This window comes from Adelges cooleyi, unplaced genomic scaffold (assembly GCF_023614345.1).
Source record: "Adelges cooleyi isolate 19-005CV unplaced genomic scaffold, UGA_ACOO_1.1 ACOO_flye_CR_arks_rails_tigmint_CR_PRNA_23, whole genome shotgun sequence".
NCBI classification, from domain to species: domain Eukaryota; kingdom Metazoa; phylum Arthropoda; class Insecta; order Hemiptera; family Adelgidae; genus Adelges; species Adelges cooleyi.
In genome coordinates, this window is record NW_026095893.1 from 14,808,742 (window position 1) to 14,821,182 (window position 12,441).

General features: G+C 27.2%; 3 protein-coding genes across 4 annotated transcripts; 1 reads left to right on the top strand and 2 right to left on the bottom strand.

Annotated features, from left to right (window-relative positions):
- Window positions 1-4,416, bottom strand: LOC126836160 (golgin-84). Its single transcript, XM_050569325.1, has 9 exons — window positions 4,178-4,416; window positions 3,934-4,108; window positions 2,860-3,004; window positions 2,552-2,789; window positions 2,236-2,484; window positions 660-972; window positions 529-583; window positions 288-448; window positions 1-230 (listed from the first exon to the last, which is right to left on the bottom strand). Exons 1-9 carry the CDS (start codon window positions 4,291-4,293, stop codon window positions 171-173), a joined length of 1,512 nt encoding a protein of 503 aa, XP_050425282.1. The 5' UTR covers window positions 4,294-4,416; the 3' UTR covers window positions 1-170.
- A 91-nt stretch (window positions 4,417-4,507) lies between these two features.
- Window positions 4,508-6,702, top strand: LOC126836161 (uncharacterized). Its single transcript, XM_050569326.1, has 2 exons — window positions 4,508-5,206; window positions 5,277-6,702. The coding sequence occupies exon 2, from the start codon at window positions 5,292-5,294 to the stop codon at window positions 6,666-6,668; it is 1,377 nt and encodes a 458-aa protein (XP_050425283.1). The 5' UTR covers window positions 4,508-5,206; window positions 5,277-5,291; the 3' UTR covers window positions 6,669-6,702.
- A 239-nt stretch (window positions 6,703-6,941) lies between these two features.
- Window positions 6,942-12,159, bottom strand: LOC126836162 (STAM-binding protein). Of its 2 annotated transcripts, none has more exons than XM_050569329.1 (10): window positions 12,052-12,159; window positions 11,669-11,767; window positions 11,170-11,338; window positions 10,134-10,300; window positions 9,155-9,256; window positions 8,654-8,816; window positions 8,407-8,544; window positions 8,210-8,322; window positions 7,159-7,264; window positions 6,942-7,081 (listed from the first exon to the last, which is right to left on the bottom strand). In XM_050569329.1, exons 2-10 carry the CDS (start codon window positions 11,743-11,745, stop codon window positions 7,022-7,024), a joined length of 1,095 nt encoding a protein of 364 aa, XP_050425286.1. In that variant the 5' UTR covers window positions 11,746-11,767; window positions 12,052-12,159; the 3' UTR covers window positions 6,942-7,021. The 2 variants fall into 2 exon arrangements, with proteins under 2 accessions (XP_050425286.1, XP_050425285.1); XM_050569328.1 differs by having other exon boundaries at window positions 11,846-12,155.
- Window positions 12,160-12,441: the final 282 nt, after the last annotated feature.

Here is a 12,441-nt window from a genome sequence, read left to right on the forward strand (position 1 = left end):
AAAAAAATCACACTGTTCCTCGATTTAATTCTAAATAAATGTGTTTGTACAAAAATATAAAGCGTATTTGTATAATTATAATATCGATAACATGTTTATTGTTGATACAATAGTCTTAAATGAGTGTTGATTACTCAAATTATCAAATGAACAATTTAACCTGGTTAGTTTTAGTTCGTCTCTGGAGTGTATGAAAATAGTATCAGCATAACCCAAAAATGGAGAATTACCTAAAAGTAAAATGACTTATTTTCTTTGTAAATAATTGACTATTTTAAAAACCTTACCACATATACAAATAAAAGAGTTCTTAGCAGAGGATATCGACGAAGATACATCCCTGTTCTTAGGCCAATAGAATCTATACTAGAGAAGGCACGTTTTACTCTTCTTGCTACGCCTGTATTAAATGCATTTTCCAACATGAACTTGGGCACTTTTGCTTTAGCTGAAAAAATCAGCAATTAGGTACTTTACTGTATATTTCTACAATAAAATGTATTCTACTATATAGTAACAATAGCTAACCATCATCAGTGTCGTTAACGTTAATGAGTAAACTCGTTTCCTTTTTCAGCCTTGCCTAAAATGTTCGTCTTGTATAATTTATAATAATAATGTATTTGAATATTATATTTTACAATAATAACAAGCAATACCTCTAAACTCTCAATTTGTATAGCCATAGCTTTTTTTTCGGCCAACACTTGATCTATTTCAGATTGTTTACAAGTCAAAGCATTTTGGAGTGACATCATTTGTTCATTGTTATAGTCTTTTTGGTTAGCACAGCTGTTATAAGAAGTGTTTTCAATTGCAGATTCAACTTTAAGATTGGTTAACCGTTCTTTGAAGTTGACAATATCGTGAAATGATTTTTGCACTCCACAGTCGATAGAAAGTAAACTGCTTTTCATAGAGTTTAATTTGGCCAACGTACTGGTACGTTTCAACTCTAAATCATTTGCAGTACTTAAAGAACAAATTTGAAACATTTTTAATTTATAAAAATAAAATAACTGTAAGTATAACTTACTATTTTATAACCAGTATAAATTAATTTTCTATTCAACATTAAAGTGGTCTAAAAATTTTTTTTTTTTTAAGTTTTGCTTTACTCTCCTTAATAATTGTAAATCCCACCCCAAGCAAATTTTATTTTTGCAGTATAATAAATATAATACTATATTTATAATTTTAACTACGCATAAAGCTCTTAATATATAAATATATACATAGTTTGATACGTTTTGGTCTTACCCCACTTAATTTTCTTTATAGTATAAAAGTAAGTTTAAGTTTAAAAAAAAATGTTTGGCCAATCCCAGGTTAATTGATTGAGGTTAAGGTTAGAGTTTTGAATTGAGGTTAAATAAATGTTTGGTTTTCTTAACCAAGCACAGGCTAGTTAAAGGCCTAGGCTGCTCGCCTCTAGGAGTTTGTTTTAGTCCTCTTTCCAACGGGCCACCATAAAAAAATTAACAATTAAATTAAGGTTTTTACACGTGGTAGCGCCACTAAGTTGGCCGTGCCACTCGTAGAAGCATGAGCGACCAGAAAAGTGGTGCCGCCATGGTGGCCCCATATGAACTAGGCCTTACTCTTTCTAGACATTTTCCTACATGGAGAGAGTGCCCAATGATGGAATGTTTAACAAGTGACAGTGAGCACTACACAATGACGTCTCGCCTCTTTGGCCACATGTCCTCTAGAAATAAGTCCATGTATCAATTTTTTTGTATTTCAGAGATTACTTTTAAATTTTAGAAAATATATTTCTTTAATTTTTTTTATCATCCTATGGGAAATAATAATTTTTATTTTGATACTATAAAGAACAATTAAGAGGGGTAAGAACAAAACTTCAACTGAGTGAGTTTCGGATATATCCACGTCGAATGTTTTGTGCCAACGTTTTGGACTCTTTGCAGAGTCCGAAAAGTTGGCACAAAACATTCGACGTGGATATATCCGAAACTCACTCAGTTGATATATCAACCCACAAAAGTTTTAACGCATTCATAAGAACAAAACTTTTCAAAAAACTATTTTTTTTTAGACCATCCTAATAAATTATATAATATATTTTTACAAAAAAAAATCAAATCTTATATAGATTTGTTGATTATAACATTTAGTTTCTATATTTGAAAAATAATACAAAAAAATTACTCATCGTCTAACGTAACTATTGAAGAGCCATTAAAAAAATTGTTGTAAGATAATTTTAATTACCCATCTTGATTAGTTGTTTGGACATAAATCATTTCCAATTCATCCAAAGATTCTTTTATTTTTTGTGACACATTGCCTAGATCAGATTTGGAGTTTATAACTATTGCATCACATTCATTAATAAACAAGTTTAACAGCTTTTCGCACTGTACAGAACTTTTATTTTGAAATTGAATATTATTTAGTGCAATTTCTAAGTTTAATTTTTCGGCAGCAAGTGCATCTTTCTTATGTTCATCAACTTCAATTCTAATTTATATAAAAGGAGTTAATATTATAGAATATTGTCAAATGCTTATTAATTATTCAAGCTTACATTTTTATCAATTTAGAAACTTCTTGTTTTAACAGTTCATTTTCTTCAACTAAATTATTGTTAAAATTAATATGACCTTCATCAATAGTTTGTTCTCGAGAATTAGCAGATTTTGTTTTCAGGTTAAACATGACATCTTGAATGTTTTTTAACTGAATTTGAGCCTCTTCTAATTCTTTTTCTAAATTAACTGAGTGTCTTTTATTTATTTCCAATGCTGTTGTAATTTGGCTTATATCTAAAAATAATAATGGCAAATTACATTAAATTGTAAACTAACAAAAACAAAACTTAAAATTAAATTTCACCTTTATCGGCTGTCTTTAATTTGTATTGAAGTAAAGACATTTCATTATTTAATGTTTTAATTTCATTTTTAAGCATCAGATTTTCTTCTGTCAGTGATACAGATATTGAGTCATTAGATGAAACTCCAATGCTGTATCCTTCATACTAAAAACAAAATCTAGAATGTATAAAATTATAATACAAAAATTCCAAAAGAAAATCATCTATTTTTTCAAATTTCATTTTATAACATGAACACAGCATACATTATTAAGGGGTAAAATATAGACAATCTTCTTCTTCTCTATATACTACCATTGTTTTTTGTACATTTGTTCTAAACCTCCACTTGACACAACCTCCCCATCATCCTCGCACACACCAGCAGGCCTCATATCATTCTCAATTGCATCCAACTACCTCTTTTCAGCCTTCTTTTTCCTCTTGGGTTTATTATCACTACCATTCTTACTGCTTCTGATTCTTTTCTCCTCATAACATGTCCAAACCATTTCAGTCTCATTTTGTCCACTATCGAAGCCATGCCTATGCTGCGTATTCATTCCTTTCCTATGCACCTAAGTTTTTCATCTTCGCTACACTTCAGTCTTCATACATATCTTTTATTAAACTAATATATTATTTTGAAAATATTTTTCCTGTTAACATCCATCCACTTCAAAACCTTTCAAAAAGTGGTAAATTATAAACAGAGTGTTGGCTATCTATATTAGTTAATGAATAACGCCACACTTTGGTATTTTAGATAAAACTAGTTATTTTTTTTAACTAGAATTAGAGTTTTTAGTAATTAATAAGTTAAAGCTTCTTCACAACTGACACAATAGGATGTTATAGCTGACAAATAATAATAACTCATAAAATGTATATTTTAATGCTATGATAATACTCTACTAAACATTAAGTTATAGTTATTTGTAATTAAATTCATATCAGAATTACTTGAAAATAACCTTTTTCATAAGACTTACTCAAATTAGATAAAAAATTTGCATATTGCCTTGTACTTTACTCATGCACATATATTTATATATTTATTTATAATGCCATACAAATTAATAATATTAACAAACTTGTGATTTAATAGTTGTTTCTTGGCCATTCAAATACTGCAGAAGATGTTCATCTGACACCCGAGCATCTTGCTTAGGTTTTTTCATTAAAGACTTGGTGGCAGGTGAACTTGGTATTAATGCAACAGGTTTATTGTCAATTTCAATTGATACATTTTCTGTGACGGACGGTACTCTTTAAAATTAAAATCAATATAAAAATAAACGATTAAAATTGAATTAGTAAGCGTGTAAGGACACTTACTGGAAAATGTCTTTTTCAAGTTTCTCTTTTTGAGTTTGTAGAACAACGGCAGTACTTTGATCGATTTTGTCAAGGTATTGTTCCGCTCGGCCAGCTAAGTCTTTGAGCCAAGACATATCTAAATTCAACAATAATTTACTTAATATACAAAAAAGATTTTCAATACAACCTAATAACTCAAAAATATATTTTTTTATTATTAAATTTTACTTTTACTACCGTGTTGTGAAATTTTACTGATAACACAATTATCTTATCACACAATTGAATCGAAATGAGATAATAGGTCAAGGGATAACACCACTTTTACTAAATTACAATTTGCATGCGTGTTACCAAGGACCATTTTTTCCATTATACACTTTTTCCCACAACAACCAGTTAATCTATTAACTGCTTAACCTTCTATGGCGAAATTTGATATTGGAAAAAATGGTCGATGGATCAACGTATACATTGTATACCTCAAATTTAATTTATACCCAAGGCATTTTGTTCTTTGGAAAACGATTACTTGGATCAACTGTCATTTGGAATTGTTTACATTTTAAAAAGTTTATAAATACCAATCAACAGCACTATTCCTACGTGAAGTTTTTTATTTATATCTATGAAAAAAATAGTTTTTGGTAAATTATAAAAAAATACATTAGTTAGCAATCTAGTTTATTATATATATCTGTGGCAGTATCTTACTCCTTATATTTTTATATAAGAACTCTATAGTGACCGCTTTTTTTATAGCTCCGTTTACCGTTAGCTCATTAAGAAAGTAGCAACCATTATATTATAGATTTATAAAGTCGTATTTCAAAATTATTATCCCATAAATTCCCATGTAAATTTATATTATCACGCATATTGTGTCAAGTGTTAACCAATCGGCAATTCGTCAACTATCTACAAGTTTAAGCTACCCATCAAGGCCTTAGAAGATTTAAGGCCTCTACCTATTGTAGAAGATCGAATTCCATTATGTACTTTAATAAGTAACGGTTTACTTCAAAATGTAGATAATGCCATTGTTTGGTAAATTTTTATATATATTATTATACATTTCTTATAAAATACTGGTTAATATCTCTGTTGTGTTTTTTAGTAATATTAAAGAAATATGGACATTGAATACAAAGATCTTCACAGAGAAGCAATATCCAACCAAACAGGTTCATCACTAATAGAAATATATATGACACTATTTTCACTACCTGTTCATGTGATTTTAGTTGCTTGGATATCCATAACCACTGATTACTGCATACATTTAAATGAGTTAACAATCAGAAAGTTTTTATTTGAGTTTATGATATTGATATTTCCAATTATCTTAAATTTCACAATTTTTTCTAATTATGTTACTACTCAATTTATAAGTTACTTTATTTTTGCTCTATTTCCATTTTGTTATCTTTTATTAAACCATAATTATTTGTCATCAATCAACATTAAAATTAAAAGAATTCCCTATATAAGTTTATATAGATTTATGCTAAACACTTACACAGTGTTTTGTATTCTTGCTGTTGACTTTAATATATTTCCAAGACGATTCGCTAAAACCGAGAAATATGGTCACAGTATAATGGATATTGGTGTTGGATTGTACGTGTGTTCCAATGCACTTCTCTACAATACACCAAAAGTACACAATTTTCTTAATTATTATTTAAAAATCTTTAAACAAGTGTTACCATTACTCGTTTTAGGCATTGGTCGTAGCTATTTTGTAAGTAAGGTAGATTACAATCATTATGTATTTGAGTATGGTGTTCATTGGAATTTCTTCATAACGTTAGCATTTCTTAAAATTATAAACTTAATGATACTACCATTTATTAGCAAGTGTTGTCTCCCTATTTTAGCAACAGTATTAGTTGTCTTCTATCAGTTATCTTTGAGCTTTGGTCTAGGGGACTGGATTATGAGTGATGCACCTAGAGATACATTCTTTTCTGCAAATCGAGAGGGTATCATGTCTACTTTTGGTTATGAAGCAATATTTTTATATACCTTGTCTGTCAAATGGCACATGTCACATTTTATAAAAAAAGGATTCTTGATAAATAGCTTGTTTCTTTTGCTTGAGAATTTTATTATTGCTCTTACATTATTTTTTGTTACTATTAGTATGGATTGTCTATTTGGTGTTTCTAGGCGGCTAGCAAATGCTGGTTACGTTTATTGGATATTATCGATATCTTCATACTTATTATTTATGTCAATTTTTATAGAAAACTTTATTACTGTGCTGCTGCATAAATATAAAATGTTTAATGAATTTACAGGGTTTTCTTTAATTATTGAAGGTGTGAATAAAAATTTATTACCATTTTTCTTGTTCTCAAATCTTATGACTGGTGCTGTAAATATGTGTTTTTATACATTGAAAATGAACAATTTTAATAGTTTAGCACTTTTATCTCTATACACGTGTGTAATTTATATTACTGTATACTTCTTACAAAAAAACAAAATTAAATTAAAACTTTAAATAGATGTATAATATATTTTATTTATTATTATATTGTGGCGCTAAAAATAACATTAATCAGTACCTATATATAAGTATTATAATAAATTAAAATTGAAATGTTATCAGTATTTTAAAACTTATAATAAATTTAAATTAATAAACTGATTGCAAGTGTATAAATAAATAGTTTTTTGTCCTCTTTTAGCCTAAATAGTTAATGTTTGATGTTACCTAATAATTCTAAAAAAATGTTTACGTATACTGTAAATAAAAACAAATTTCTATAATGGCTATTATTTACATTTTACTAAATTTATTTATGCAATATTACACAACGGTTATAGTGTTTAGTGTTTTCTATAATTTAATCATTATCTAAAGTCTACTAAATTAACTAGTAAACTGTTGTCCAGTATACAGTGTTCAGCAACCTGAAATAATAAAATCGTATTTCGATTATGTGTCATCCATACATTTTTATTAAGCTTTGTAATGATCTACAACTTACCGTATATATATTACCATCTGTATTATGAGTATGAAAACCACGTACAAATTTACAGTTGGCAATGATTTGAAGGCCATGATCAGGAGTCAAGTAGAAAATGTTATTACTAGTAATTTAACAAAAATAATGTTGTACAATATAAATTAATTTATTACAGGTCAATTCACAAAGATACAAACGAAATAACTTTTTTTCTAGTGAGTATTTATGATTTTTTAAATTTTATTTATAATTATTTACGTTATAAACACCACATTTTGTATTGCTCTCGACTGTTTTACTTTTTTTCATTTAAAATTACCATTTTATCAAGAATAATTTGCTGAAAATGTTGCCTAGTCGACAACCAGTTTTGGATAATTACTTTTAAAGCTATTTATGTTTAAAGTTTAGGATGGGAGGTAAAGTGTGGTAGAGTAATACGCGTAGAGTTATTTTTATCTGCGAGCATTACTTGAACACACTTCACTCCACCTCCAGTATTAAATTTTAACCTTAATGACTTACAAAGTGATAATCCAAAACTGGTTATCGACCAGTCAACATTCTCAGCAAATTATTCTTAATAAAACATCTTGAAAACAAAAAAAATATATTTATAAAAGTAAAACAGTTGTGCAATATTAGATGTGGGTTTTATAGCATAAATGAGTATAAATTAATTTTAAAAAATACTTCACTAGAACAAAAGATATATGGCATATATTTGTGAAACACCCTGTATATGTTGCAGTGGCATTGTTGTCAGGGTACACACAGCATTTACCCTACAACAAAAACTGCACAAATTGAATTATGTAATACACATATCATCAGCCTAAATCGCAAAGTCGTATGTCCAAATAGGTAAATTTTTCAGGAGACGAAAATAACTTTAAGTTGTTTTTATTAGTTAACAAAAGCCAGAAAAGACTTAATCAATTTCAAAGAGAATACTGTTGACATTCAACTTTATCAAACTGTTCGGTTTTTTTGCCCTTTTAAAAAATAAATCGCCCCAAAATCAAAAAATGTGGAGTAAGATCTTTGTGATTTAGGCCAATTATATTACCTATTGTATTTGGGTGCACAAACAATAGCTATAGCTTCTGGCATCATCAATTGATAAGAATAGTGAGTATGCAGGTCAACACTAGACATAAATGATGTCTGTGTTGGATGAGTCTAAAAAATAAAAATTATGTAGAACTATAATGCTTTCATTCTCTTATATTAAATAAATTAGTAACTTTAAAATTTTAATCTTACATGAATCCATCCTAAGGTGATTAAATCTTTTTTATCTTGAAACTCAAAAATATCTTCTTCATTCATAGTTGTGCACGAATCCGAGGTACCCGTTTGTTTTGGAATCATCAAATGTGTTATTATTAGACTATTTGAACTCTTGTAAGAAAATTAAATGTAATGAAAATCAGGAATATAATATTTGTTTTTTTTTTTTTTTAAGTAACATGGCTTTACAAAAGTATATGACAAACTATAAGATACCTACCAATTTCCCTGCTAATATTCCACATGTCTCTATTGTTTTCATAGTATTGCTTTTTGCTTGATCTAAGAATCTTTGCGTTAAATCTGCTGGCACTATTATTTTACGCAGATCATATGGACTTTTTGACAATGGCTTTGTACTTCTGTCAACAACAGGTTTATCACTGAAAATAAATACAAATAAATTTTTTGCTTATTATACTTGTAATTACTTTATAAGAATTCATAAAAATAACCAAAATACGTTCAACAATGTTTGTGCTTGGTGTTAGAGTTTCTAAAACAAGTCAATTATTAAATGAGATAGTCATTGTTTATCTTCTACTTTTAGTTTAAAACCTATTAATTTAAACAACTTTTGTATTTAATAGGAAATAAATAAAAACATTGGATGTTTAAACTTGGCAAGCAAAGTAACATTGAGCTAAAATATTTTGATTTTTACATTAAAAAAAATATATTAAAACTTGTAAATTTATTCAATTTTATATTGTTTACGTACTCGGAACATTTATTTTGGGAATACGAAGAGCTTGTTGTACTTGGCGGGATAACTTTAGTTGGACTGTTGATTTCAAAGTCATTTTGTGTTGTATGATTATAACTAAAACATAACATAAAATAATTTCATTGACGTTAATTGTTAACACATCATTCATAAGAAAATAATTTTAATATATTTTAAAAATTAATAATATTTATTAATCTAGTGATCTTTAAAGATGACTGGAACTCCATTTCTTTTCATGATTAAAAATATATATTTTGTTTTATATCTTTTTTTTTCACTGATATATCAACAATGCAACTAACCTTACTATCCCAATTAAACATTTTAATTAAAAAATATTTCTCTTTTTCATATTATTTATACTAAGGTATGCTTTCTTATCTCGTCGCTCCTCTGCCACTGGTCTTGACAACATATTTTCTCCTTTTAGTGAGTCATGATCCTACTTACACCTTAGATTATCTTCTTAATGTTTACAAATATATTTTATTAATTTAGCTAATTTCTTATCCTTGCTCTTCCTATCATAGATTTCATAATCCAAAATCAAATTTTAACACTTTCTTCTGTCCTATAGTCTTTTTTTCATCTTTATCTTATATATTTTAACATATACTTAAAACGAGTCTTGATTGGTGACTTGAATTCAACTAATTCAGCTAGATAATGTTTTAAAGGCAAAATTCTTAAGAGAGGGTTTCTGTTAAGTATTCTGGTATGTCTTTCTATATTGACTGGTAAAATCTATCATTCCTTCAATGATAAAAATTCTAAGCGTAAGACTATTATTAAAGGAATTATTTTATTTATTCTGGAAACTAGCTTTGTAATTTTATTTTTGGTATTTAATAGTTTATTCTTATGTCATATATTATCATTTTTAAAAATGTATTTTTTTTTAATTGTTGAAATAAAATGCTATGCAAAACTGAAAAATCAAATAATATCTTTATAAATAGGTAATATTAACCTTGATGATCCATTTTTTGAAAAACTATTGCTGAATTCTGGATGAGCATTATCTACAATAGTACTTAAATATTCCTCTGTGACTTTATCAGTATTAATTGATGGCATGGTACCAGTGTCATTTTTTCCTTGAGCTAAAGCTTCTCTATCTCTCAGGTCTTGAACTGCCTACAAAAATAAAGGTAGTATTACATACTTTATAATATATAAGTTACTAAAGTATCTTATTTATAAATACTTATCGGACTTTACCTTAAGCAGCTTACAAACTCTTTAAGGGGTAGTGGTTAGTATATTAACCACTTTTGTTAACACATAAGAATCATTTTTGGTCACATTTATTGCCTTCGAAGTTAAGGGGTTAGAATTACTTGGATTTTTCAAAAATTTATTTTTTTAATTTTATAAATGCATAATTTATAATGCATTTAGTGAAATTTGATATACATTTTTCTCAAAACTATGTTTTTAAAGACGGTAACCACTATATTTTAAAAACCCCTCGATGGATTCCAATAAAATTTATACAGCATATTTTCGGCATGAAAAACTAGTGTATAATCAAAGAATTTGTTTGTGGATCAAAACTTTTTTATAAACAATAAACATGGGACTTTTTTCCATAAAATGCATACACAAACTTTTAGAGGCCACATTTTATTAAATTTGAAAAAACTTTGATTAGCACTAGTTTTTCATGCCTAAAAAATGTTGTATAAATTTCATTGAAAATCGTAGATTTGTTTTTAAAATTTATCTGTTAGAAAGCATTTAACAATCAAGCTGATACCTAAGTTGGTCCAGACTTCATATTTTGATATGAAATGTATTTACAATTTTCTTAAAATATGTGTAAAAACTAGAAATTATACGTAAAAATAAAACATTTTACAACTTTTTAAAAAATATTTGAAATGACTAGTTTTTAACCTTCTAATTACCCCTAACCCGTTAAAAAAAACCTAATAAATATAACTTTATGGATTTATTAACTGTTTATAAAAATATACAAAAAAAAAAAATAGTATACAATTTACTTTTTGCTCCTTATACAGTTCATACTCCTTAGTATATTGTGCTTTCAATAAATTTTTCAAATTTTCAGCTTTTGGAAGGACACCTCGAAGTATTTGATTATTTAAATTACGTTCTTCAACTGTCACATTCTTGTAATCCGGATGTTCAGTTATTGCTTCTAAGAATAATCTAAGCAAATATATTATTATAATTATACTGTATCACTATAAAGTATTAATATTATTTTTTTAATTAAGAAGTATTTATAAATACTTAAGTTAGGTTAACATATTTTTATACTTGATCAAGGTAAAATTAAAATTAAAAAAAACAGTGATCACAGACTAATGAGATATTATAATATAGTTTTATATTCACTACAATTTACAAATATAGTAATTTTCAAAAGAGTAAACTACCCTAGTATGTAATTCAATTTATTTTGACAACTCCAACAAAAAAGATCATTTGATATGAAAAAAAATCAGTGTAAAATTAAATATATTGTAGTTATCTTACATCATAAATTTCATGTACAGAATATATGCCTGTTCGAAGTTGTTTTCCTTTAAATATACATCAGCCATTCGTATCATTTCTTGTCCTGATCGATAATACCTAGAAAACCCCAAAATATGTATCATCGCTGTCATTTTGAAGAGTATACTGTATATATATTTATATCAATCCTCTAACTTTCTAGCAGCAATATTAGGATTTAAATCGATTTTTGAACTAAACAAAGAAAGTTGTTTGATCCTCTCCTCCGGCGTTAACATGATTGTTTCTGCTTCATTAAGATTGTATGAATTGTTAATATGTTTTTCGATAAATTCTTAACTATATTTGATGTATAGGTAAAAAAAGAGAAATACTAAAATATCATAGTAAACTACACTAACCTATTGGATACCTATTTAAAAAAAATCATTATATAAACAAGAATAATTAAAAAGAATTATACACTCAATTATCAAATCTCGTCTCAATATTAAATATTAATTTATATTTTCTAATAAAGATAAAATTATTACTGATAAAATATATCATAAGATAAGATGTTTCCTTATAATATGTTGCATTGACATCCTATTATCACAGATTATTTTCATATAATCTGTGCTATTATCAATGGACTACGCTTTCATGTCATAGACCTATAAAGAAATGGACTGATAGAGAGAGAGGTCCGAATATCGACATCGTTAGAAAGAGTGGTTAGGTATGGCATAGAAGAATATTATAAAAAATATTATATCATGGAGAAATAGTAATATGGTAATACCCGATAA